General features: G+C 46.0%; 3 protein-coding genes across 3 annotated transcripts; all 3 read right to left on the reverse strand.

The window, feature by feature from the left end:
- Positions 1-16,378: 16,378 nt before the first annotated feature.
- LOC128244426 (proline-rich protein 36-like) lies at positions 16,379-19,109 on the reverse strand. The gene is made up of 2 exons (XM_052962434.1): positions 17,916-19,109; positions 16,379-17,653 (listed from the first exon to the last, which is right to left on the reverse strand). Exons 1-2 carry the CDS (start codon positions 19,107-19,109, stop codon positions 16,379-16,381), a joined length of 2,469 nt encoding a protein of 822 aa, XP_052818394.1.
- Positions 19,110-19,214: 105 nt separating this feature from the next.
- On the reverse strand, positions 19,215-20,180 carry LOC128244427 (uncharacterized). Its single transcript, XM_052962435.1, has one exon. The coding sequence runs from the start codon at positions 20,178-20,180 to the stop codon at positions 19,215-19,217; it is 966 nt and encodes a 321-aa protein (XP_052818395.1).
- A 773-nt stretch (positions 20,181-20,953) lies between these two features.
- Positions 20,954-21,667, reverse strand: LOC128244428 (uncharacterized). The gene has a single exon (XM_052962436.1). It carries the CDS (start codon positions 21,665-21,667, stop codon positions 20,954-20,956), a length of 714 nt encoding a protein of 237 aa, XP_052818396.1.
- Between the last annotated feature and the right edge of the window lie 2,112 nt (positions 21,668-23,779).

The following is a 23,779-nucleotide window of genomic DNA, read 5'->3' on the forward strand; positions in this document are numbered from 1 at the left end:
TGTATTGTTAAATAAAAACACAAAAGTTGTTATTTTTAGCCAATCCCTTTCCCTTATTGCACTAGCTTTTCATGAAACACTTATACAGATCGACTTCTGTTAACAAAAATAGCCATTTTGGAACTATCTAGCAGGTGTGCGTTATCTTGCCGTTCGAAATACTAAGCGCAGGGATCTGTCATTCTTGGCTAGGAAAACAAGTGGGACATGGATGCGTAGAGTCGTCGAAACAAAAATCTTCAAAGACTAAAGCGGCTGTTTAAAGGGACTAGACAGCACTGAGACCAAAACAGCTTTATAACTCCCCAATCAGCAGCATAATTCGTCATTACATTTAATCAAATGGTAATGACTAGTTGCTCATCCAGTCTAGCTATTGTTGCAGAGGCTTGTCTAAATAAAAAATCAAGGCATTGCCGCATTCAGTACTTTCAGTGCTTTGATTAAGTAAATGATATTGATATTTTGCGGTTATAACCAATCAAGCATGTGAATATGTATTGTAGTTTGTACGGTATTCACTATATAACACTTTTTATACGAGGGCTCATGTATATGTAAGAATATGCATTACTCATCATACATATTTGAAAGAGGGTTCAGTAAGCAGATGGGCCTAAACTATATTACTTCAAAAAGAGATATATTTTACAATTAAAATCATATATTCCAATGCGGTACCTAACACTCCTTGATAAACACCCCATAGTGTGTATATATTTTATATATCTAATGTTTTGTTTGTGGAGTTTTGTGCTTTTGTTCCATGTTACAGGTTTGTTTGTTTTTGTGTTCTATGGCGTTTTACTGTTCATCTTATTTCTGTAGTTTTCCAAATAAAATATATATAAAACATTTCAAAACCCTTACAACATCGTTAAAATATACCCAACAGTCAAACATCGTTATAATAATGAAACAAAAAGATTAATATCTAATGTATATTGCATTGTTTATGTGGAAAAAACATGATAATATAATGGAAGTGGTAGAGAAAGACGTGTGAGAGAAAGAGAGATCGAGAGAAAATAAGCTTCCGATACCGAGCGGATACTGCTGCTAGACACTGAAATGGAAAGCAATCAAACACTAGTGAGCGGAATGTTTGTTTTCCAAGAATAAAAGTAGTCTGAGTTTTTGTAAATGGTTATAAATAAGATTTCTATAAGTTATCAAAGTACTCCAATAAATATTCAGTCATGTTATAAGCGCATTTTTTTTATAAAACGTCTTATTTCTAAATGCGGCGGTCCAGCATGGATATATGTTATGTAATATTAACAAATTTGAAGCCTAATGACAGCCACGTGGTAGATACAGACCAAAATATATGTATGAACCATTCTAGTTTTGACAAGCGTCAAGGATACACCTCTGTTAGGAGTTCCTATCAAATGTGCAAAATATTGCATTAACAGTTTTAAAACGTAAAAAAGGAATTGGTATCACTGTTATTGGTTATAATCACAATCAAATTAAACACTTAAAAAGTGTATGCTGTTTTACTTGGAGACTTTCTACGTGAGCGCTGGACAAATTATAGTTATAACAACATTGAGTCATAAGTCTGTGTACGACACCTGTGATTTCCGGACATTACTGTTACATCAGTAACGCGATATTTTTCATCAGCTTAACAATGTTTGAATAACGATCAGACAATAATAGTCCCAATGATTATTTGCTTTGCATTAAAGTAACTTGTTTCTCTTTTGTTTTGTAAAATGTTAATATTGACAAACAAACAATACGATAACCTTTATGTTGAAAAATAAAACAATATATGACCACAGGAAAAGAAACGTAACTGCCTGTATTGGCATCCGGATTAAACAGCCTTTTCAATTTGTTATGGCCTCACATGAGGCCTGTATGAAAATGTAATCACTCATGTTTTTTCAAATATTAGATTCATCGATTGAAGATATTGAAGCGTTTCTCATGCATTTGCATCGTCATAATCATGAGTGACAGATCAATCTGTTCAATTTCCTATAATATTATATTCATTGAAGTACCAGAAAATACTGTTCACGATAAGTCATGAAATCAGGGCTCTATTCTATACTTCTCTTTCAGGGAATACATTCTGGTGTTTTCAAATAAACACATGAATTGGGCATTGGCCATTGTTCAACAATTTGATATGGCATTCTTGAAGCTACCTACATAGTGTCCGTGTATGTTTATAACAGACCAGTGAAACCTACTTGATATTTGAATGAGGTGTTATTATTAAATAAACAAGGTTTGTTGGATCAAACAGTTACTGCTTCGTGTGGCAATTTTCGGTAACATAAATTGATATATATGTTTGTAACAGTACAATCCAAATTACCTGATATTTAAAATAGGCTTGAGTATTCAATAAACATAGCTTATGAAGACATTTTCGTCTAGAGTATAGAACTTTGATACAATGGAAATACTTCGTGCTTTTTATTATTAGGTACTAGTAATCCATAACTCGACGACAATTTGTTTTCAAAGTTTTGTTTTTAATTCAAAGCAGTTTGTGCTTTATATAATATAATTTTTAAGACAGTGCAATTTTATCCGTTTAAACAGTGTCCATGTATAGTTTTGGAAAACGACTGCCTGAACATGTCCATGGAAGAGCTGTGTGGCTCAACTGCCCGCGCTAGAGGTAGTTACATGTCCATTGAGGAGCTATATGGCTCAACTGCCTGGGCGAGCGGTAGTTACGTGCCCATGGAACAGCTCTAGGGCTCAACTGCCTTGGCGAGCGGCAGATCCGTGTCCCAGTAAGAGGTCTTGGCTCAACTGCCTTGGCGAGCGGTAGATCCGTGTCCCTGGAAGAGCTCTATGGCTCAACTGTCTGGACGAGAGATAGTGACGTGTCCACGGTTGATCTGTATGGAACAACTACCCAGACGAGAAGTAGGGACATGTCCACGGTTGATCTCTATGGCACAACTGCCCAGACGAGAAGTAGGGACATGTTCATGGTAGATCTCTATGGCACAACTGCCCAGACGAGAAGTAGGGACGTGTTCATGGTTGATCTCTATGGCACAACTGCCCAGACGAGAAGTAGGGACGTGTCCACGGTTGATCTCTATGGCACAACTACCCAGACGAGAAGTAGGGACGTGTCCACGGTTGATCTCTATGGCACAACTGCCCAGACGAGAAGTAGGGACGTGTCCACGGTTGATCTCTATGGCACAACTACCCAGACGAGAGATAGTGACGTGTCCACGGTTGATCTGTATGGAACAACTACCCAGACGAGAAGTAGGGACGTGTCCACGGTTGATCTCTATGGCACAACTGCCCAGACGAGAAGTAGGGACATGTTCATGGTAGATCTCTATGGCTCAATTTCCTGGACGAGAGGTAGTGACGTGTCCATGGTATATCTCTATGGCTCAACTGCCTGGACAAGAGGCAGGTACGTGTCCAATGAAGAGCTTAATTGCTCAACTGCCTGGACGAGAGATAGTGACGTGTCCATGGTATATCTCTATGGCTCAACTACCTGGACGAGAGGAAGTGACGTGTTCATGGTATATCTCTATGGCTCAACTGCCTGGACGAGAGGAAGTTACATGTCAATGGAGGAGCTATATGGCTGAACTGCCTGGACGAGAGGTAGTGACGTTTCAATGGAAGAGCTATTATGGTATAACTGCCTGGACGAGAAGTAGGGACGTGTTCATGGTATATCGCTATGGCTCAACTGCCTGGACGAGAGGTAGTGACGTTTCAATGGAAGAGCTATTATGGTATAACTGCCTGGACGAGAGATAGTGACGTGTTCATGGTATATCTCTATGGCTCAACTGCCTGGACGAGAGGTAGTGACGTGTCCATGGTATATCTCTATGGCTCAACTGCCTGGACGAGAGGAAGTGACGTGTCCATGGTAGATCTCTATGGCTCAACTGCCTGGACGAGAAGTAGGGACGTGTTCATGGTAGATCTCTATGGCTCAACTGCCTGGACGAGAGGTAGGGACATGTTCATGGTAGATCTCTATGGCTCAACTGCCTGGACGAGAAGTAGGGACGTGTTCATGGTAGATCTCTATGGCTCAACTGCCTGGACGAGAGGTAGGGACGTGTTCATGGTAGATCTCTATGGCTCAACTGCCTGGACGAGAAGTAGGGACGTGTTCATGGTAGATCTCTATGGCTCAACTGCCCAGGCAAGAGGCAGGTACGTGTTCCAGGAAGAGCTTAATTGCTCAACTACTGGGCGAGAGGTAGTGACGTGTCCATGGTAGATACTTATGGCTCAACTGCCTGGACGAGAGGAAGTTACATGTCAATGGAGGAGCTATATGTCTCAACTTCCCAGGCAAGAGGCAGGTACGTGGCCCAGGAAGAGCTTAATTGCTCAACTGCCTGGACCAGAGGTAGTGACGTGTTCATGGTAGATCTCTATGGCTCAACTGCCCAGGCAAGAGGCAGGCTCGTGTCCAAGGAAGAGCTTAATTGCTCAACTACCTGGACGAGAGGTACTGACGTGTCCATGGTAGATCTCTATGGCTCAATTGCCTGTAGAGAGGTAGTGACGTGTCCATGGAGGAGCTCTATGGCTCAACTACCTGGACGAGAGGTAGGGACGTTTCAATGGAGGAGCTCTATGGCTCAGCTCCTTGACTAGAGGTAGGTACGTGTCCATGCAGGAGCTCTATGGCTCAACTGCCTGGACGAGAGATAGTGACGTGTCCATGGAGGAGCTCTATGGCTCAACTGCCTGGACGAGAGGTAATGACGTGTCCATAGAGGAGTTCTATGGCTCACCTGCCTAAACGAGAGGTAGTGACGTGTCCATGGAGGAGCTCTATGGCTCAAATGCCTGGACGAGAGGTAGGTACGTGTCCATGGAGGAGCTCTATGGCTCAACTGCCTGGACGAGAGGTAGTGACGTGTCCATGGTAAATTTTCATGGCTCAATTGCCTGGACGAGAGGTAGTGACGTGTCCATTGAGGAGCTCTCTGGCTCAACTGCCTGTAATAGAGGTAGTGACGTGTTCATGGAAGAACGCTATGGCTCGACTGTCAGGGCGAGATATAGTAACGTGTCCATGGAGGAGCTCTATGGATCAGCTGCCCGGACGAGAGGTAGTTACGTGTCCATGGAACCGCTCTATGGCTCAACTGCCTGGACTAGATGTATTTTCGTGTCCATGGAAGAGATCTATGGCTCAACTGCCGGGACGACAGGTAGTTACCTGTCCATGGAAGATCTCTATTACTCAACTGCCTGAACAAGAGGTAATAACGTTTCCATGGCACAGCTCTTTGGCCCAACTGCCTGAACGACAGGAAGTAACGTGTCCATGGAACAATTCTATGGCTCAACTTCCAGGACAAGAGGTATTTGCGTGTCAATATAAAAGCTCTATGGCTATATTACCTAGACGAGAGATAGTGACGTATTCATGGTAGATGGCTCAACTGCCTGGACGAGAGGTAGTGACGTGTTCATGGTAGATCTCTATGGCTCAACTGCCTGGACGAGAGGAAGTTACATGTCAATGGAGGAGCTATACGGCTCAACTGCCTGGACGAGAGATCATGACGTGTTCATGGTAGATCTCTATGGCTCAACTGCCTGAACAAGAGGAAGTTACATATCAATGGAGGAGCTATATGGCTGAACTGCCTGGACGAGAGGTAGTGACGTTTCAATGGAAGAGCTATATGGTATAACTACCTGGATTAGAGGTAGTTACGTGTTCATGGAATAGCTCTATGGCTCAACTGCCTCAACAAGAGATAGTTACGTGTCCAATGGAACAGTTCTATATCTCAACTTCCAGGACAAGAGGTATTTACGTGTCAATATAAAAGCTCTTTGGCTATAATTCCTAGACTAGAGATAGTGACGTGTTCATGGTAGAGCTCTTTGACTCAACTGCCTGGACGGGAGGAAGTTACATGTTCATTGAAGATCTCTATGGCTCAACTACCTGAACGAGAGGTAGTGACATGTTCATGGTAGATCTCTATGGCTCAACTGCCTGGACAAGAGGTAGTGACGTGTCCATGGAGGAGCTCTATGGCTCAACTGCCTGGACGAGAGGTAGTGACGTGTCCATGGTAAATTTTCATGGCTCAATTGCCTGGACGAGAGGTAGTGACGTGTCCATTGAGGAGCTCTCTGGCTCAACTGCCTGTAATAGAGGTAGTGACGTGTTCATGGAAGAACGCTATGGCTCGACTGTCAGGGCGAGATATAGTAACGTGTCCATGGAGGAGCTCTATGGATCAGCTGCCCGGACGAGAGGTAGTTACGTGTCCATGGAACCGCTCTATGGCTCAACTGCCTGGACTAGATGTATTTTCGTGTCCATGGAAGAGATCTATGGCTCAACTGCCGGGACGACAGGTAGTTACCTGTCCATGGAAGATCTCTATTACTCAACTGCCTGAACAAGAGGTAATAACGTTTCCATGGCACAGCTCTTTGGCCCAACTGCCTGAACGACAGGAAGTAACGTGTCCATGGAACAATTCTATGGCTCAACTTCCAGGACAAGAGGTATTTGCGTGTCAATATAAAAGCTCTATGGCTATATTACCTAGACGAGAGATAGTGACGTATTCATGGTAGATGGCTCAACTGCCTGGACGAGAGGTAGTGACGTGTTCATGGTAGATCTCTATGGCTCAACTGCCTGGACGAGAGGAAGTTACATGTCAATGGAGGAGCTATACGGCTCAACTGCCTGGACGAGAGATCATGACGTGTTCATGGTAGATCTCTATGGCTCAACTGCCTGAACAAGAGGAAGTTACATATCAATGGAGGAGCTATATGGCTGAACTGCCTGGACGAGAGGTAGTGACGTTTCAATGGAAGAGCTATATGGTATAACTACCTGGATTAGAGGTAGTTACGTGTTCATGGAATAGCTCTATGGCTCAACTGCCTCAACAAGAGATAGTTACGTGTCCAATGGAACAGTTCTATATCTCAACTTCCAGGACAAGAGGTATTTACGTGTCAATATAAAAGCTCTTTGGCTATAATTCCTAGACTAGAGATAGTGACGTGTTCATGGTAGAGCTCTTTGACTCAACTGCCTGGACGGGAGGAAGTTACATGTTCATTGAAGATCTCTATGGCTCAACTACCTGAACGAGAGGTAGTGACATGTTCATGGTAGATCTCTATGGCTCAACTGCCTGGACAAGAGGTAGTGACGTGTCCATGGTAGAACTATATGGCCCAACTGCCTGGACAAGAGGTATCGACGTGTCCATTTTAGAGCGTTTTGGCTCAAATGCCTGGAAGAGTGGTAGTGACGTATCCATGGTAGAGCTATATGGCTCAAATGCCTGGACGAGAGGTAGTTACGTGTCCATGATATAGCTCTATCGCTCAACTGTCAGGACGAGAGGTAGTAACGTGTTCCTGGAAGAGCTGGGTGGCTCGACTGCAAGGGCGAGAAGTAGTTACGTGTTCCTGGAAAAGCTCTGTGGCTCGACTGCCAGGGCGTGAGGTAGTTAAATGTCCCTCTGGAAGAGCTCTGTGGCTCGACTGCCTGGACGAAGGTAGTAACGTGTTCATTGAAGAGCTCTATGGCACGACTGCCTGGGTAAAAGGTAGTTACATCTTCCTGGAAGAGCTCTATGTCTAGACTGCCTGGATGAAAGGTAGTTACCTGTTCATTGAAGAGCTCTATGGCTCAACTGCCTGGACAAAAGGTAGATCCGTGTCCCTGGAACAACTCTTTGGCTCAATTGCCTGGGCAAGAGGTAGTAACGTGTCCCTGGAACAGCACTATGGCTCAACTGCCTGGACCAGAGGTAGATCCGTGTCCATGGAAGAACTCTATGGCTCCACTGCCTGGGCGAGAGGTAATTAGGTGTCCCTGGAAGAGCTCTATGGCTCGACTGCCTAGACGAGAGGTAGTTACGTGTCCATGGTAGAGCTCTATGGTTTAAGTGCCTGAATTAGAGGCAGTGACGTGTTCATGGAAGAGCTCTATGGTTCAACTGCCTGGACGAGAGGTAATTACATGTTCATGGAAGAGCTCTATGGTTGAACTGCCTGTTTGAGAGGTAGTTACGTGTTCATGGAAGAGCATTATGGCTCAACTGCCTGGATTAGAGGTAGTTACGTGTTCATGGAATAGCTCTATGGCTCAAATGTCTGAACAAGAAGTAGTTACATGTCCATGGATTAGGTCTATGGCTCAACTGCCTGGACGAGATGTAGTTACATGTCCATGGAGGAGCTCTATGTTTCAACTGCCTGAACAAGAGGTAGTTACATGTCCATGGAGGAGCTCTATGACTCAACTGCCTGGACGAGAGGTAGTTACATGTCCATTGAGGAGCTCTATGGCTCAACTGCCTGAACAAGAGGTAGTGACGTGTTTATAGAAGAGCTATATGGCTCAAGTGCATGGACGAGAGGTAGTGACGTGTTCATGGAATAGCTCTATGGCTCAAATGCCTGAACAAGAGGTAGTTACATGTCAATGGAGGAGCTCTATGGCTCAACTGCCTGGACGAGTTGTAGTGACGTTTCAATGGAAGAGCTATTATGGTTTAACTGCCTGGATTAGAGGTAGTTACGTGTTCATAGAATAGCTCTATGGCTCAACTGCCTGAACAAGAGATAGTAACGTGTCCAATGGAACAGTTATATGGCTCAACTTAAAGGACAAGAGGTATTTACTTGTCAATATAAAAGCTCTATGGCTATATTTCCTAGACGAGAGATAGTGACGTATTCATGGTAGAGCTCTATGGCTCACCTGCCTGGACGAGAGGAAGTTACATGTCAATGGAGGAGTTATATGGCTCAACTGCCTGGACGAGAGATCGTGACGTGTTCATGGTAGATCTCTATGGCTCAACTGCCTGGACGAGAGATAGCGACGTGTTCGTGGTAGATCTCTTTGGCTCAACTGCCTGGATGAGAGGAAGTTACATGTTCGTGGAGATGATATATGGCTAAAATGCCTAGACGAGAGTTAGTGACGTGTTCATGATATATTTCTATGGCTCCACTGACTGGACCAGAGGTAGGGACGTTTCTATGGAGGAGCTATATGGCTCAATTGCCTGGACGAGAGGTAGTGACGTGTCCAAGGAGGAGCTCTATGGCTCAACTGCCTGGAAGAGAGGTAGTGACGTGTCCATGGTAGAGCTATATCGCTCAACTGCCTGGACAAGAGGTAGTAACGTGTCCATGGAGGAGCTCTCTGGCACAACTGCCTGAAAGAGAGGTAGTGACGTGTCCATGGTAGAGCTATATGGCTCAACTGCCTGGACGAGAGGTATTTACTTGTCAATTTAAAAGCTCTTTGGCTTAATTTCCTGGACGAGAGGAATATTCGTGTCCATGTTAGAGCTCGATGGATCAACTGCCTGGGCGAGCGGTAGTAACTTGTCCTTAAAAGAGCTCTATGGCTTAACTGCCCGGTCGAGAGGTAGTTAGGTGTCCATGATATAGCTCTCTCGCTCAACCGTCAGAACGAAAGGTAGTGTTCCTGGAAAAGCTCTGTGGCTCGACTGCCTGGGCGAGAGGTAGTTACATGTCCCTGGAAGAACTCTGTGGCTCGACTGCCTGGACGAGAGGTAGTAACGTGTTCCTGGAAAAGCTCTGTGGCTCGACTGCCAGGGCGAGAGGTAGTTACATGTCCCTGGAAGAGCTCTGTGGCTCGACAGTCTGGACGAGTGGTAGTTACGTGTCTTTGGGACAGCTCTATTGCTGAACTTCCCGGAGGAGAAGTAAATATACGTTTCCCTTGAACAACCCTATGGCTCGACGGCCTGGACGAGAGGTAGTTAAGTGTCTCTGGGACAGCTCTATTGCTGGACTGCCCGATCGAGAGGTAAATATACGAGTCCCTGGAACAGCCCTAAGGCTCGACGGCCTGGATGAGAGGTAGTTAAGTGTCCATGGAACAGCTCTGTGGCTCAACTGCCTGGACAAGAGGTAGTAACGTTTCCCTGGAACAGCTCTTTGGCTCAACTGCCTGGATGAGAGGTAGTTACGTGTCCCTGGAAAAGCTCTATAGCACAACTGCCTGGGTGAAAGGTAGTTACATCTTCCTGGAAGAGCTCTTTGTCTCGACTGCCTGGATGAAAGGTAGTTACCGGTTCATTGAAGAGCTTTATGGCTCAACTGCCTGGACGAGAGGTAGATCCGTGTCCCTGGAACAACTCTTTGGCTCAACTGCCTGGGCAAGAGGTTGTAACGTGTCCCTGGAATAGCACTATGGCTCAACTGCCTGGACGAGAGATAGATCCGTGTCCATGGAAGAGCTCTATGGCTCCACTGCCTGGGCGAGAGGTAGATCCGTGTTCATGGAAGAGCTCTAAGTCTCAACTGCCTGGACGAGAGGTAGTTAGGTGTCCCTGGAAGAGCTCTATGGCTCCACTGCCTGGGCGAGAGGTAGTTAGGTGTCCCTGGAAGAGCTCTAAGGCTCAAATGCCTGGCTGAGAGATAGATCCGTGTCCATTGAAGAGCTCTATGGCTCCACTGCCTGGGCGAAAGGTAGATCCGTGTCCATGGAAGAGGTCTAAGTCTCAACTGCCTAGACGAGAGGCAGTAACATGTCCATGGTAGAGCTCTATGGCTCAAGTGCCTGGATAAGAGGTAGTTACATGTCTATGGAAGAGCTCTATGGTTCAACTGCCTGTACGAGAGGTAGTTACGCGTCCATGGAAGAGCTCTATGACTCAAGTGCCTGGACGAGAGGTAGTGACGTTCCACGGTTGAGCTCTATGGCTCAAGTGCCTGGACGAGAGGTAATGACGTGTTCATGGAAGAGCTCTATGGCTCAAGTGCCTGGAGGAGAGGTAGTAACGTGTCCACGGTTGAGCTCTTTGGCTCAAGTGTCTGGACGAGAGGTAGTGACGTGTTCATGGAAGAGCTATATAGCTCAAGTGCCTGGACGAGAGGTAGTGACGTGTTTATGGAAGAGCTCTATGGCTCAACTGCCTGGACGACAGGTAGTGACGTGTTCATGTAAGAGCTCTATGGCTCAAGTGCCTGGACGAGAGGTAGTGACGTGTTCATGGAAGAGCTCTATGGCTCAAGTGCCTGGAGGAGAGGTAGTAACGTGTCCACGGTTGAGCTTTTTGGCTCAAGTGTCTGGACGAGAGGTAGTGACGTGTTCATGGAAGAGCTATATAGCTCAAGTGCCTGGGCGAGAGGTAGTGACGTGTTTATGGAAGAGCTCTATGGCTCAACTGCCTGGACGACAGGTAGTGACATGTTCATGTAAGAGCTCTATGGCTCAAGTGCCTGGACGAGAGGTAGTGACGTGTTCATGGAAGAGCTCTATGGCTCAAGTGCCTGGACGAGAGGTAGTTACTCGTCCATGGAAGAGCTCTATTGTTCAACTGCGTTGACGAGAGGTAGTTACGTGTCCATGGTAGAGCTCTATGGCTCAAGTGTCTGGACGAGAGGTAGTGACGTGTTCATGGAAGAGCTCTATGGCACAAGTGGCTGGACGAGAGGTAGTTACGTGTTCATGGTAGAGCTCTATGGTTCAAGTGCCTGGACGAGAGGTAGTTACGTGTCCATGGAAGAGCTCCATGGCTCAAGTGCCTGGACGAGAGGTAGTGACGTGTTCATGGAAGAGCTCTATATTTCAACTGCCTGGACGAGTGGTAGTTACGTGTCCATGGATGAGCTCTATGGTTCAACTGCCTGGACGAAGGTAATTACGTGTCCATGGATGAGCTCTATGGTTCAATTGCCTGGACGAGAGGTAGTTAGGTGTCCCTGGAAGAGCTCTATGGTTCAATTGCCTGGACGAGAGGTAGTTAGGTGTCCCTGGAAGAGCTCTATGGCTCCACTGCCTGGGCGAGAGATAGTTACGTATCCCTTGAAGAGCTCTTAGGCTCATCTGCCTAGACGAGAGGTAGTAACATGTCCATGGTAGAGCTCTATGGCTCAACTGCCTGGACGAGAGGTAGTAACGTGTCAATGGAAAAGCTCTATGGCTTAACTGTCTGGATTAGAGTTAGTTACGTGTTCATGGAATAGCTCTATGGCTCAACTGCTCGGGCGAGATGGTAGTATCATAGATATTATTCAGAACCCACAGAACAGTTTTCTGGGGGTATTTTGACACAAAAATGTATTTATTTAAGTTATATGATCGATAGATTTTTCCCGAAAAAATGTGAATGCATTTTTATTCAAAATTATCTTTCTTAAAGTGTGGTCACCTTCTTACTATTCAAAACATGTCTCAAAGATCGTGTATTTTGCTCCCGAAACAGATCGTTCTTCAAAACTAAATAAACCATGAGCGTTTAAAGCCTTTAATTTGTTGTCTTCCCCGCCCACTTGTGCATTTTCTCTTTAGGCCTAAAAAAATATGTCTGTTTCGGACAACCCGACCCTACCTATAAAAATGCGCCGACCATAACTATTTTTTTTCCGTTTCCGAGCAAAAAAATATTCGTTAGTGAATAGAGAGTTCCGAAGGGCGGATAAATGCGAATTGGACGATCAGAATTATTGTTTATATGATAAAACAAAGTCAGGCAATGACAGTAATGTAGGAAAGACTGCCATGTGCAAGGAAACACTCTGAACTTACGACAGATCCCTACCTACCCTACCTAAAAAAATTTGGAAGGTTAACCTAAACAAACAATTATTTGTTTTCGGCCTTATGAGAAAGTTTTTGTCAATTTGTAGATAACAATGATGTAGGTTTTTAAAACGTACACGTTTAAAGTCTTCATAATAATGCGTGTTGTAAAAGCAATACCGAAACCCTTACTGGTTTGAGATACCAATTATGCTATATCCGACCATCTCGAGACTGAACAAATTCTTAACGTTGGAACTATTCAATAAATATAAACCTGAAAGGAAAGCTTCGGCAATATAAAAACTTACAAAAAGCACAAGCGAGGCGTGGTTCATATATGTGACACTATTTTGCTGGATTTTTTTCATTTTGTTTCTCCGGAAATGAATTCGATGACGACCATTAGCGGATTAACCCAATTGCTCTAGCTTTTGTACGTACAAAAAGCGTCCCCGTGGTCCCGGATGTTGCGGTAAAATCAATAAATACCCACGAAATGTGGCCCCCGTTGTTCAATTCCACCAGTACGCGTGTTGGAAAAAGGCAAACAATTTTTAAAGCGCTTAGAATCCTCGTCCAATAACCAGCTGTTGACATAGCTAAGTAAACCTTTTATCGCACATCACTGTAAAAAAACATAATCCGATGAATGGCGAAAACAGAAAGCCTATAATGGTTTATTAACAGTGATGAATTGGAAAATCTTGCTCGTTGTTCAGTGAGTCCACACTAGTGGCACAATCGGAGCTCCTCGGCCATTTTTATCGAAAACAACCTCGGATGTATATGGACGGTTTACAATGTCAGAAATCGGTTCACTTTAACTCCGCTGCAAGTAGATCGCGTAGTAATTAAAATTAGCAGTTAAACTTAATGACTTAACTTTAGGGAATCTTAAATATGTTTGCAATAAAAAAACTTCACTGGCAATCAATTTAAGATAAGAGCTACATAAACAAGCTAAAACATATCATTTATTTAATAAAATAGTTCAAAATTTTACGAACTACTTATACTAATATAGCGGCTAACATCCGAGGTTGTTTTCGATAAAAAAAGGCCGAGGGGATCCGAATGACTTGTGGCGCTGACACTCGAGGCGTAGGTTATATTGGAACAACTTATTCACTACTGAATGCCAAAGTCAAGCTTTAAATGTTTAAATCTTTGTTGATAAAAAATTATCACAATAAAAAAGATTCATATGTTCCTACCGAAGCAGCCAATCGCGACGCACAGTTTATTGTAAATTATTTTAAGGTGATCTCTTAATTATTCAGCAGCGCTTGCATACACCGAACATTAATCACCTGTAATTAAATGAGAATACTTAAACTTGCATAAATAGTTAATGGTGAGAATTGCATGTAATCTAATTTCGAACCACGGGAAGTGAATTAACTTTTGTCAGATTGCAATTTAAACGAAACAACACACCGAATTGTTTCCTCATAATAATAAATCAGATGGATATAGCCAATGATGAGTTGCCTTTTATCAGCTTTTGTTACAATATTTCTAAAGAAGGTTTTACAAAGACGCACGAGTCATTGTATTTGAATTCTATGATTTATAACTGACGTCAATGACAGTTTCAATGCTTTGCCTACCCCATTCATTTCATTGGATTTGATGACGTTGTAAGAGGAAATATGATAGAGCTGTAACGAACATTAATAATTCTTATTCTGTTATATATATTAAACGGTTTTCAATAAACATATCTGTTTGTAAGAAATTTATGGAATGTAAAACATTTCTTTTCGATCGAGACGTGTCAGGAAATATCAATGAATTTCTCAGACTACATGTTCATGCTTCAGAGGAAACGTTTAATCATGGTATTGTCGAACAAGAGGTTGGAGGATGGGGAAAACAACAGTTTCCATTAAAGTGACACCCTTATTCAAAATCAATAAATGTACTTACACATGTATAACAAACATACATTTTGAGTGATACACTTTTAACTACTTACGAAATAACGCATGGAAAATATTAATTACTGATAACAAGATTGTAACCGTGTTTTAATAGCAGAAATCGCAAAAATATTTAATGATTGGTGAGTGCTAAAATATTTACTGTGATCAACTATCATCTTATAAGGTAGAAATATGATTTCTGCACCTTTCTTTCATATTAAACTAGGTATCCTTCGTAAGAACCATTGTTTTCGACATTTATTCATCCTCTTTACACTGTTAAAACAATTAAGAGAGCATCTTTTATGAAGCAAGTAGCTGTCTGTAATAGCGCCCATATAAACAAAGTCTAAACAATGTGTTCGACCCCTCAAAATAAGGACACACATGTATATACAAGGGGTTTTCAAAGACCTAATCATTTGCGGCGTCCCTTGTGTCCAGACGTGTTTCTCATAACCATATAACGAAGAATAATAGATTGTAGAATGGTTTTGAAATATCATCGTGGATATTATTTACGTTCACTATAAATTTCAATGCATTATTTAGTTTTGGCCTAGGATGATTCATATATGTATTTTGATTCTTTCTGGTCGCCTCACTATGGTGAATGAGGTATAATCAACAAAATAAACGTTTTACTGTACACATGTAGTAGAACGTGCAGATATGACATTTTAATATATATTTATGTTCGCTATTATAAATGTATGTTAGGAACAGTGAGGCCATACTGGTCTAATTGTTGAAATTATTTCTGGAGCATTGTTAAAAGAAGGACATTGAACACTCTAATCGACGTTCGCACGCACGCAAGGCACACGCGCACACACACACACATACGTTCAGATGCTGGTTTGGTGCCATGCAATACAAAGTCCGCTACTGATATAATCATCTGAAACATTACTAACGGAGTTAGATAGATAGATATATAGATTTATTTCAGTAAGGAATGAACAACATGTATAGTAAATAACATTATACATACATGATATTATCAATAGCCATGACAGGCACACCAAACCAAGGATGACACAAAAAAGAGAAAACTCTTATTTCCATTGTGGTCCTTCGAGTTAAGATGTCAATGTCCCATGGTACCATGGTCTCGTACCAAAGTGCTCTGTGGCGTTGTCCGTTCATCTTCGGACATAAATCTGGCATGCGTAACGTTTTCATGTAATGGTAAACATTTGTGTCAAGTCATTCTACAATCCCACTAAGCACGGCAAAGTTATACCCCAGTCACGAACAAAACCATCATTTTAGTTTTATATTGAACATTTATAAAATGCTTTGTGTTCTTTACCTTCGAGATTTGGACACTGGACTTGCACACCATACACTTCCTTAATGTGGTTACCACTTGTGCAGAGTTGTTTGAAAATCGATTATTGCATCATGAAGTTATTGACCGATATGAAATGCGACTGACAGATTGACGGACGAACGGATGTTATCGAGCAAGCCTTTTAACCCAAAGTAACAATGATCTACTATTCAATGAGAACAATCTTTATATGTGAAACAGATTACATGGTATTGAATGTTTAAGGAGTTCAGGTTTATGACCACTTGTGACCTTGCCCATAGACCAAGTGACTCGTTAGCTGAACTATATTTATCTTACAACGATTTTATACGTAGTCACTCTTGATGGCACGATGTTGAGTAAGAGTTTGATCTTGAGTTGTGGGGGAACACGGATAAAAACCACCTTTCCGGCTTTTGATCATCAAGCAAACTCACAATCGCCTAGGCCGGAACCGAACCCGGGTCACCGGTGCTAGTGCGAGTTCGAGCAATCGAGGTTTTATAAAATTTATATAGCCGTTTAGCCAACATTTCTGAATAAAACATGTTTCAACATAGATTAAAGAAAGTTGAAAGAAAAGAGCTACATTGAGTGACCCCCTGTATTGGTGAGAGGCGAGGTGGAGAAACACCCTGTATTGGTGAGAGGCAAGATTGAGTGACTCCCTGTATTGGTGAGAGGCGAGATGGAGAGGCCACCCTGTATTGGTGAGAGGCGAGGTGGAGAAACCCCCTGTATTGGTGAGAAGCGAGGTGGAGAAACCCCGTGTATTGGTGAGAGGCGAGATGGAGAGGTCCCCTGTATTGGTGAGAAGCGAGATGGAGAAACTCCCTGTATTGGTGAGAGATGAGATTGAGTGACTCCCTGTATTGGTGAGAGTCGAGATGGAGAGGCCCCCTGTATTGGTGAGAGGCGAGATGGAGAAACTCCCTGTATTGGTGAGAGGTCAGATTGAGTGACTCCCTGTATTGGTGAGAGTCGAGATGGAGAGGCCCCCTGTATTGGTGAGAGGCGAGATGGAGAAACTCCCTGTATTGGTGAGAGGTCAGATTGAGTGACTCCCTGTATTGGTGAGAGGCGAGATGGAGATACCCCCTGTATTTGTGAGAGGCGAGATGGAGAGGCCCCCTGTATTGGCGAGAGGCGAGATGGAGAAACTCCCTGTATTGGTGAGAGGCGAGATGGAGAAACTCCCTGTATTGGTGAGAGGTCAGATTGAGTGACTCCCTGTATTGGTGAGAGTCGAGATGGAGAGGCCCCCCTGTATTGGTGAGAGGCGAGATGGAGAAACTCCCTGTATTGGTGAGAGGTCAGATTGAGTGACTCCCTGTATTGGTGAGAGGCGAGATGGAGATACCCCCTGTGTTTGTGAGAGGCGAGATGGAGAGGCCCCCTGTATTGGTGAGAGGCGAAGTGGGGATATCTCCTGTATTGGTGAGAGGCGAAGTGAAGAGGCCCCCTGTATTGGTGAGAGGCGAGGTGGATAGGCCCCTGTATTGGTGAGAAGCGAGATGGAGAGGCCCCCTGTATTGGTGAGAGGCGAGGTGGAGAGAATCCCCGTGTATTGGTGAGAGGCGAGATGGAAAGGCACCCTGTATTGGGGAGAGGCGAAGTGGGGAGACCTCCTGTATTGGTGAGAGGCGAGATGGAGAGGCCCCCTGTATTGGTGAGAAGCGAAGTGGGGAGACCTCCTGTATTGGTAAGAGGCGAGATGGAGAGGCCCCCTTGTATTGGTGAGATGCGAGATGGAGAGGCCCCCTGTATTGGTGTGAGGCGAGGTGGAGAGACCACCTGTATTGGTGAGAGGCGAGATGGAGAGGCCCCCTGTATTGGTGAGAGGCGAGGTGGAGAGATCCCCTGTATTGGCGAGAAGCGAGGTGGAGGTAACCCCCGTGTATTGGTGAGAGGCGAGGCGGAGAAATCCCCTGTATTGGTGACAGGCGAGGTGGAGAAATCCCGTGTATTGGTGAGAGGCGAGATGGAGAGTCACCCTGTAATTGTGAGAGGCGAGATGTAGAGACACCCTATTTGATCAGAGGCGAGGTTGAAAGACCCCCTGTATTGGTGAGAGGCGAGGTAGAAAAAACCTGTGTATTTGTGAGAGGCAAGGTGGAGAGACCTCCTGTATTGGTGAGAATTGATTTGGAGAGACGCCCTGTATTGGTGAGAAGCGAGGTGGAGAGACCCCCTGTATTGGTGAGAAGCGAGATGGAGAGACCTCCTGTATTGGTGAGAAGCGAGATGGAGAGACCTCCTGTATTGGTGAGAGGCGAGATGGAGAGACCCCTGTATTGGTGAGAGGCGTGGTGGAGAGACCTCCTTTATTGGTGAGAAGCGAGATGAAGAGACCCCCTGTATTGGTGAGAGGCGAGATGGAGAGACCTCCTGTATTGGTAAGAAGCAAAGTGGAGAGACCCCCTGTATTGGTGAGAAGCGAGGTGGAGAGACCCCCTGTATTGATGAGAGGCAAGGTGGAGAGACCCCCTGTATTGGTGAGAGGCAATGTGGGGAGACCCCCTGTATTGGTGAGAAGCGAGGTGGAGAGGCCCCCTGTATTGGTGAGAGGCGAGATGGAGTAACTCCCTGTATTGGTGAGAGGCGAGATGGAGAGGCCCCCTGTATTGGTGAGAGGCGAGATGGAGAAATCCCCTGTATTGGTGAGAAGCAAGGTAGAGAAACCCCGTGTATTGGTGAGAGGCAAGATGGAAAAACTCCCTGTATTGGTGAAAGGCAAGGTGGAGAGACCCCTGTATTGGTGAGAGGCAAGGTGGACAGACCCCCTGTATTGGTGAGAAGCGAGATGGAGACACCTCCTGTATTGGTGAGAAGCGAGGTGGAGAGACCTCCTGTATTGGTGAGAAGCGATGTGGAGAAACCCTTGTATTGGTGAGAAGCGAGGTGGAGGGAGACCCTGTATTAATGAAAAGCGAGGTGGAGAGAACTTCAGTATTGGTAAGAAGCGAGGTGGAGAAATCCCCTGTATTGGTGAGAAGCGAGGTAGAGAAACCCCGTGTATTGGTGAGAAGCGAGCTGGAGAGACCTCCTGTACTGGTGAGAAGCGAGGTGGAGGGAAACCCTGTATTGGTGAAAAGCGAGGTGGAAAAAAACCCTGTATTGGTGAGAGGCGTGGTGGAGAGACACCCTGTATTGGCGAGAAGCGAGATGGAGGGAACCCCCGTTTATTGGTGAGAGGCGAGGTGGAGAAATCCCCTGTATTGGTGAGAGGCGAGGTGAAGAGATCTCCTGTATTGGCTAGAAGCGAGGTGGAGGTAACCCGCGTGTATTGGTGAGAGGCGAGGTGGATAAATCCCATGTATTGGTGAGAGGCGAGGTGGAGAAATCCCGTGTATTGATGAGAGGCGAGATGGAGAGGCACCCTGTATTTGTGAGAGGTGAGGTGCAGAGACACGCAATTTGATCAGAGGCGAGGTTGAAGGACCCCCTGTATTGGTGAGAGGAGAGGTAGAAAAAACCCGTGTATTGTTGAGAGGCAAGGTGGAGAGACCTCCTGTATTGGTGAGAATTGATTGGGAGAGACCACCTGTATTGATGAGAAGCGAGGTGGAGAGACCCCCTGTATTGGTGAGAAGCGAGATGGAGAGACCTTCTGTATTTGTGAGAAGCGAGATGTAGAGACCTCCTGTATTGGTGAGAGGCGAGATGGAGAGACCCCCTGTATTGGTGAGAGGCGAGGTGGAGAGACCTCCTGTATTGGTGAAAAGCGAGATGGAGAGACCCCCTGTATTGGTGAGAGGCGAGGTGGAGAGACCTCCTGTATTGGTAAGAAGCAAAGTGGAGAGACCCCCTGTTTTGGTGAGAAGCGAGGTGGAGAGACCCCCTGTATTGGTGAGAGGCAAGGTGGAGAGACCCCCTGCATTGGTGAGAGGCAAGGTGGGGAGACCACCTGTATTGGTGAGAAGCGAGGTGGAGAGGGCGCCTGTATTGGTGAGAAGCGAGATGGAGACATCTCCTTTACTGGTGAGAGGCGAGATGGAGAGACCCCCTGTATCGGTGAGGAGCGAGGTGGAGAGACCTCCTGTATTGGTGAGAAGCGAGATGGAGAAACTCCCTGTATTGGTGAGAGGCAAGGTTGAGAGACCCCCTGTTTTGGTGAGAGGCAAGGTGGAGAGACCCCCTGTATTGGTGAGAAGCGAGGTGGAGAGGCCTCCTGTATTGGTGAGAAGCAAGGTGGAGAGACCTTCTGTATTGGTGAGAAGCGATGTGGAGAAACCCTTGTATTGGTGAGAAGCGAGGTGGAGGTAGACACTGTATTGGTGAAAAGCGAGGTGGAGAGAACTCCAGTATTGGTAAGAAGCGAGGTGGAGAAATCCCCTGTATTGGTGAGAAGCGAGGTAGAGAAACCCCATGTATTGGTGAGAGGCATGATGGAGAGACCTCCTGTATTGGCGAGAATCGAGGTGCAGGGGTACTCAGTTTATTGGTGAGAGGCGAGGTGTAGAAATCCCCTGTATTCGTGAGAGGCGAGGTGAAGAAATCCCATGTATTGGTGAGAAGCGAGGAGGAGAGGTCCCCTGTATTGGTGAGAAGCAATGTAAAGAAACCCCGTGTATTGGTGAGAGGCAAGGTGGAGAGACCCCCTGTATTTGTGAGAAGCGAGGTGGAGAGACCTCCAGTATTGGTGAGAGGCAAGGTGGAGAGACCCCTGTATTGGTGAGAGGCAAGGTGGAGAGATCTCCTGTATTGGTGTGAAGCAAGGTGGAAAACACCCCTGTATTGGTGAGAGGCGAGGTGGAGAGACACCCTGTATTGGTGAGAAGCGAGATGGAGAGACCTCCTGTACTAGTGAGAAGCGAGGTGGAGGGAAACCTTGTATTGGTGAAAATCGAGATGGAGAGACCTCCTGTATTGGTGGAAGCGAGATGGAGAGACCTCCTGTACTGGTGGTAGCGAGGTGGAGGGAAACCCTGTATTTGTGAAATGCGAGGTGGAGACAAACCCTGTATTGATGAGAAGCGAGATGGAGAGACCTCCTGTATTGGTGAGAAGTGAGATGGAGAGACCTTCTGTATTGGTGAGAAGTGAGGTGGAAAAAAACAACCTGTATTGGTTAGAGGCGAGGTGGAGAAACCCCATGTATTGGTGAGAGGCATGATGGAGAGACCTCCTGTATTGGCAAGAATCGAGGTGCAGGGGTACTCAGTTTATTGGTGAGAGGCGAGGTGTAGAAATCCCCTGTATTCGTGATAGGCGAGGTGAAGAAATCCCATGTATTGGTGAGAAGCGAGGAGGAGAGGTCCCCTGTATTGGTGAGAAGCAATGTAAAGAAACCCCGTGTATTGGTGAGAGGCAAGGTGGAGAGACCCCCTGTATTGGTGAGAAGCGAGGTGGAGAGACCTCCAGTATTGGTGGGAGGCAAGGTGGAGAGACCCCTGTATTGGTGAGAGGCAAGGTGGAGAGATCTCCTGTATTGGTGTGAAGCAAGGTGGAAAATACCCCTGTATTGGTGAGAGGCGAGGTGGAGAGACACCCTGTATTGGTGAGAAGCGAGATGGAGAGACCTCCTGTACAAGTGAGAAGCGAGGTGGAGGACAACCTTGTATTGGTGAAAATCGAGATGGAGAGACCTCCTGTATTGGTGGAAGCGAGATGGAGAGACCTCCTGTACTGGTGGTAGCGAGGTGGAGGGAAACTCTGTATTGGTGAAATGCGAGGTGGAGACAAACCCTGTATTGATGAGAAGCGAGATGGAGAGACCTCCTGTATTGGTGAGAAGTGAGATGGAGAGACCTTCTGTATTGGTGAGAAGCGAGGTGGAAAAAAACAACCTGTATTGGTTAGAGGCGAGGTGGAGAGGCCCCCTGTATTGGTGAGAAGCGAGGTAGAGAAACCCCATGTATTGGTGAGAGGCATGATGGAGAGACCTCCTGTATTGGCGAGAATCGAGGTGCAGGGGTACTCAGTTTATTGGTGAGAGGCGAGGTGTAGAAATCCCCTGTATTCGTGAGAGGCGAGGTGAAGAAATCCCATGTATTGGTGAGAAGCGAGGAGGAGAGGTCCCCTGTATTGGTGAGAAGCAATGTAAAGAAACCCCGTGTATTGGTGAGAGGCAAGGTGGAGAGATCCCCTGTATTGGTGAGAAGCGAGGTGGAGAGACCTCCAGTATTGGTGAGAGGCAAGGTGGAGAGACCCCTGTATTGGTGAGAGGCAAGGTGGAGAGATCTCCTGTATTGGTGTGAAGCAAGGTGGAAAATACCCCTGTATTGGTGAGAGGCGAGGTGGAGAGACACCCTGTATTGGTGAGAAGCGAAATGGAGAGACCTCCTGTACTAGTGAGAAGCGAGGTGGAGGGAAACCTTGTATTGGTGAAAATCGAGATGGAGAGACCTCCTGTATTGGTGGAAGCGAGATGGAGAGACCTCCTGTACTGGTGGTAGCGAGGTGGAGGGAAACCCTGTATTGGTGAAGTGCGAGGTGGAGACAAACCCTGTATTGATGAGAAGCGAGATGGAGAGACCTCCTGTATTGGTGAGAAGTGAGATGGAGAGATCTCCTGTATTGGTGAGAAGCGAGGTGGAAAAAAACAACCTGTATTGGTTAGAGGCGAGGTGGAGAGGCCCCCTGTATTGGTGAGAAGCGAGATGGAGAGACACCCTGTATTGATGAGAAGCGAGATGGAGAGACACCCTGTATTGGTGAGAGGCGAGGTGGAGAGACACCCTGTATTGATGAGAAGCGAGATGGAGAGACACCCTGTATTGATGAGAAGCGAGATGGAGAGACACCCTGTATTGGTGAGAGGCGAGATGGAGAGTCCCCCTGTATTGGTGAGAGGCGAGATGGAGAGACACCCTGTATTGATGAGAAGCGAGATTGAGAGACACCCTGTATTGATGAGAAGCGAGATGGAGAGACACCCTGTATTGGTGAGATGCAAGATGGAGAGGCCCCCTGTATTGGTGAGAGGCGAGATGGAGAGACACCCTGTATTGATGAGAAGCGAGATGGAGAGACACCCTGTATTGGTGAGAGTTGAGATGGAGAGGCCCCCTGTATTGGTGAGAGGCGAGATGGAGAGACACCCTGTATTGATGAGAAGCGAGATGGAGAGACACCCTGTATTGGTGAGAGGGGAGATGGACAGACACCCTGTATTGGTGAGAGGCGAGATGGAGAGGTCCCCTGTATTGGTGAGAATTGATTGGGAGAGACCACCTGTATTGGTGAGAAGCGAGGTGGAAAGACCCCCTGTATTGGTGAGAGGCGAGGTAAAAAAAAACCCGTGTATTGTTGAGAGGCAAGGTGGAGAGACCTCCTGTATTGGTGAGAATTGATTGGGAGAGACCACCTGTATTGGTGAGAAGCGAGGTGGAGAGACCCCCTGTATTGGTGAGAAGCGAGATGGAGAGACCTCCTGTATTTGTGAGAAGCGAGATGTAGAGACCTCCTGTATTGGTGAGAGGCAAGATAGAGAGACCTCCTGTATAGGTGAGAGGCGAGTTGGAGAGACCTCCTGTATTGGTGAGAAGCGAGATGGAGAGACCCCCTGTATTGGTGAGAGGCGAGGTGGAGAGACCTCATGTATTGGTAAGAAGCAAAGTGGAGAGACCCCCTGTATTGGTGAGAAGCGAGGTGGAGAGACCCCCTGTATTGGTGAGAGGCAAGGTGGAGAGACCCCCTGTATTGGTGAGAGGCAAGGTGGGGAGACCACCTGTATTGGTGAGAAGCGAGGTGGAGAGGGCGCCTGTATTGGTGAGAAGCGAGAGGGAGACATCTCCTGTACTGGTGAGAGGCGAGATGGAGAGACCCACTGAATTGGTGAGGGGCGAGATGGAGAGACCTCCTGTATTGTTGAGAAGCGAGATGGAGAAACTCTTGTATTGGTGAGAGGCAAGGTGGAGAGACCCCCTGTTTTGGTGAGAGGCAAGGTGGAGAGACCCCCTGTATTGGTGAGAAGCGCGGTGGAGAGGCATCCTGTATTGGTGAGAAGCAAGGTGGAGAGACCTCCTGTATTGGTGAGAAGCG

The sequence above is a fragment of the Mya arenaria genome, chromosome 8 (assembly GCF_026914265.1).
Source record: "Mya arenaria isolate MELC-2E11 chromosome 8, ASM2691426v1".
Classification (NCBI taxonomy): Eukaryota; Metazoa; Mollusca; class Bivalvia; order Myida; family Myidae; genus Mya; species Mya arenaria.

Bases quoted from the DNA above. Each gene is read 5' to 3' on its own strand.
- LOC128244426 (XM_052962434.1), bottom strand. From the start codon at position 19,109: ATGGGATTTATCCACCTCGCCTCTCACCAATACACGCGGGTTACCTCC. The intron at 17,654-17,915 runs GTCTCTCCACCT...TCGCCAATACAG, and splicing joins AATTCTCACCAATACAGGAG to GGGATCTCTCCACCTCGCCT.
- LOC128244427 (XM_052962435.1), bottom strand. From the start codon at position 20,180: ATGCCTCTCACCAATACATGGGGTTTCTCTACCTCGCTTCTCACCAAT.
- LOC128244428 (XM_052962436.1), bottom strand. From the start codon at position 21,667: ATGCCTCTCACCAATACATGGGGTTTCTCTACCTCGCTTCTCACCAAT.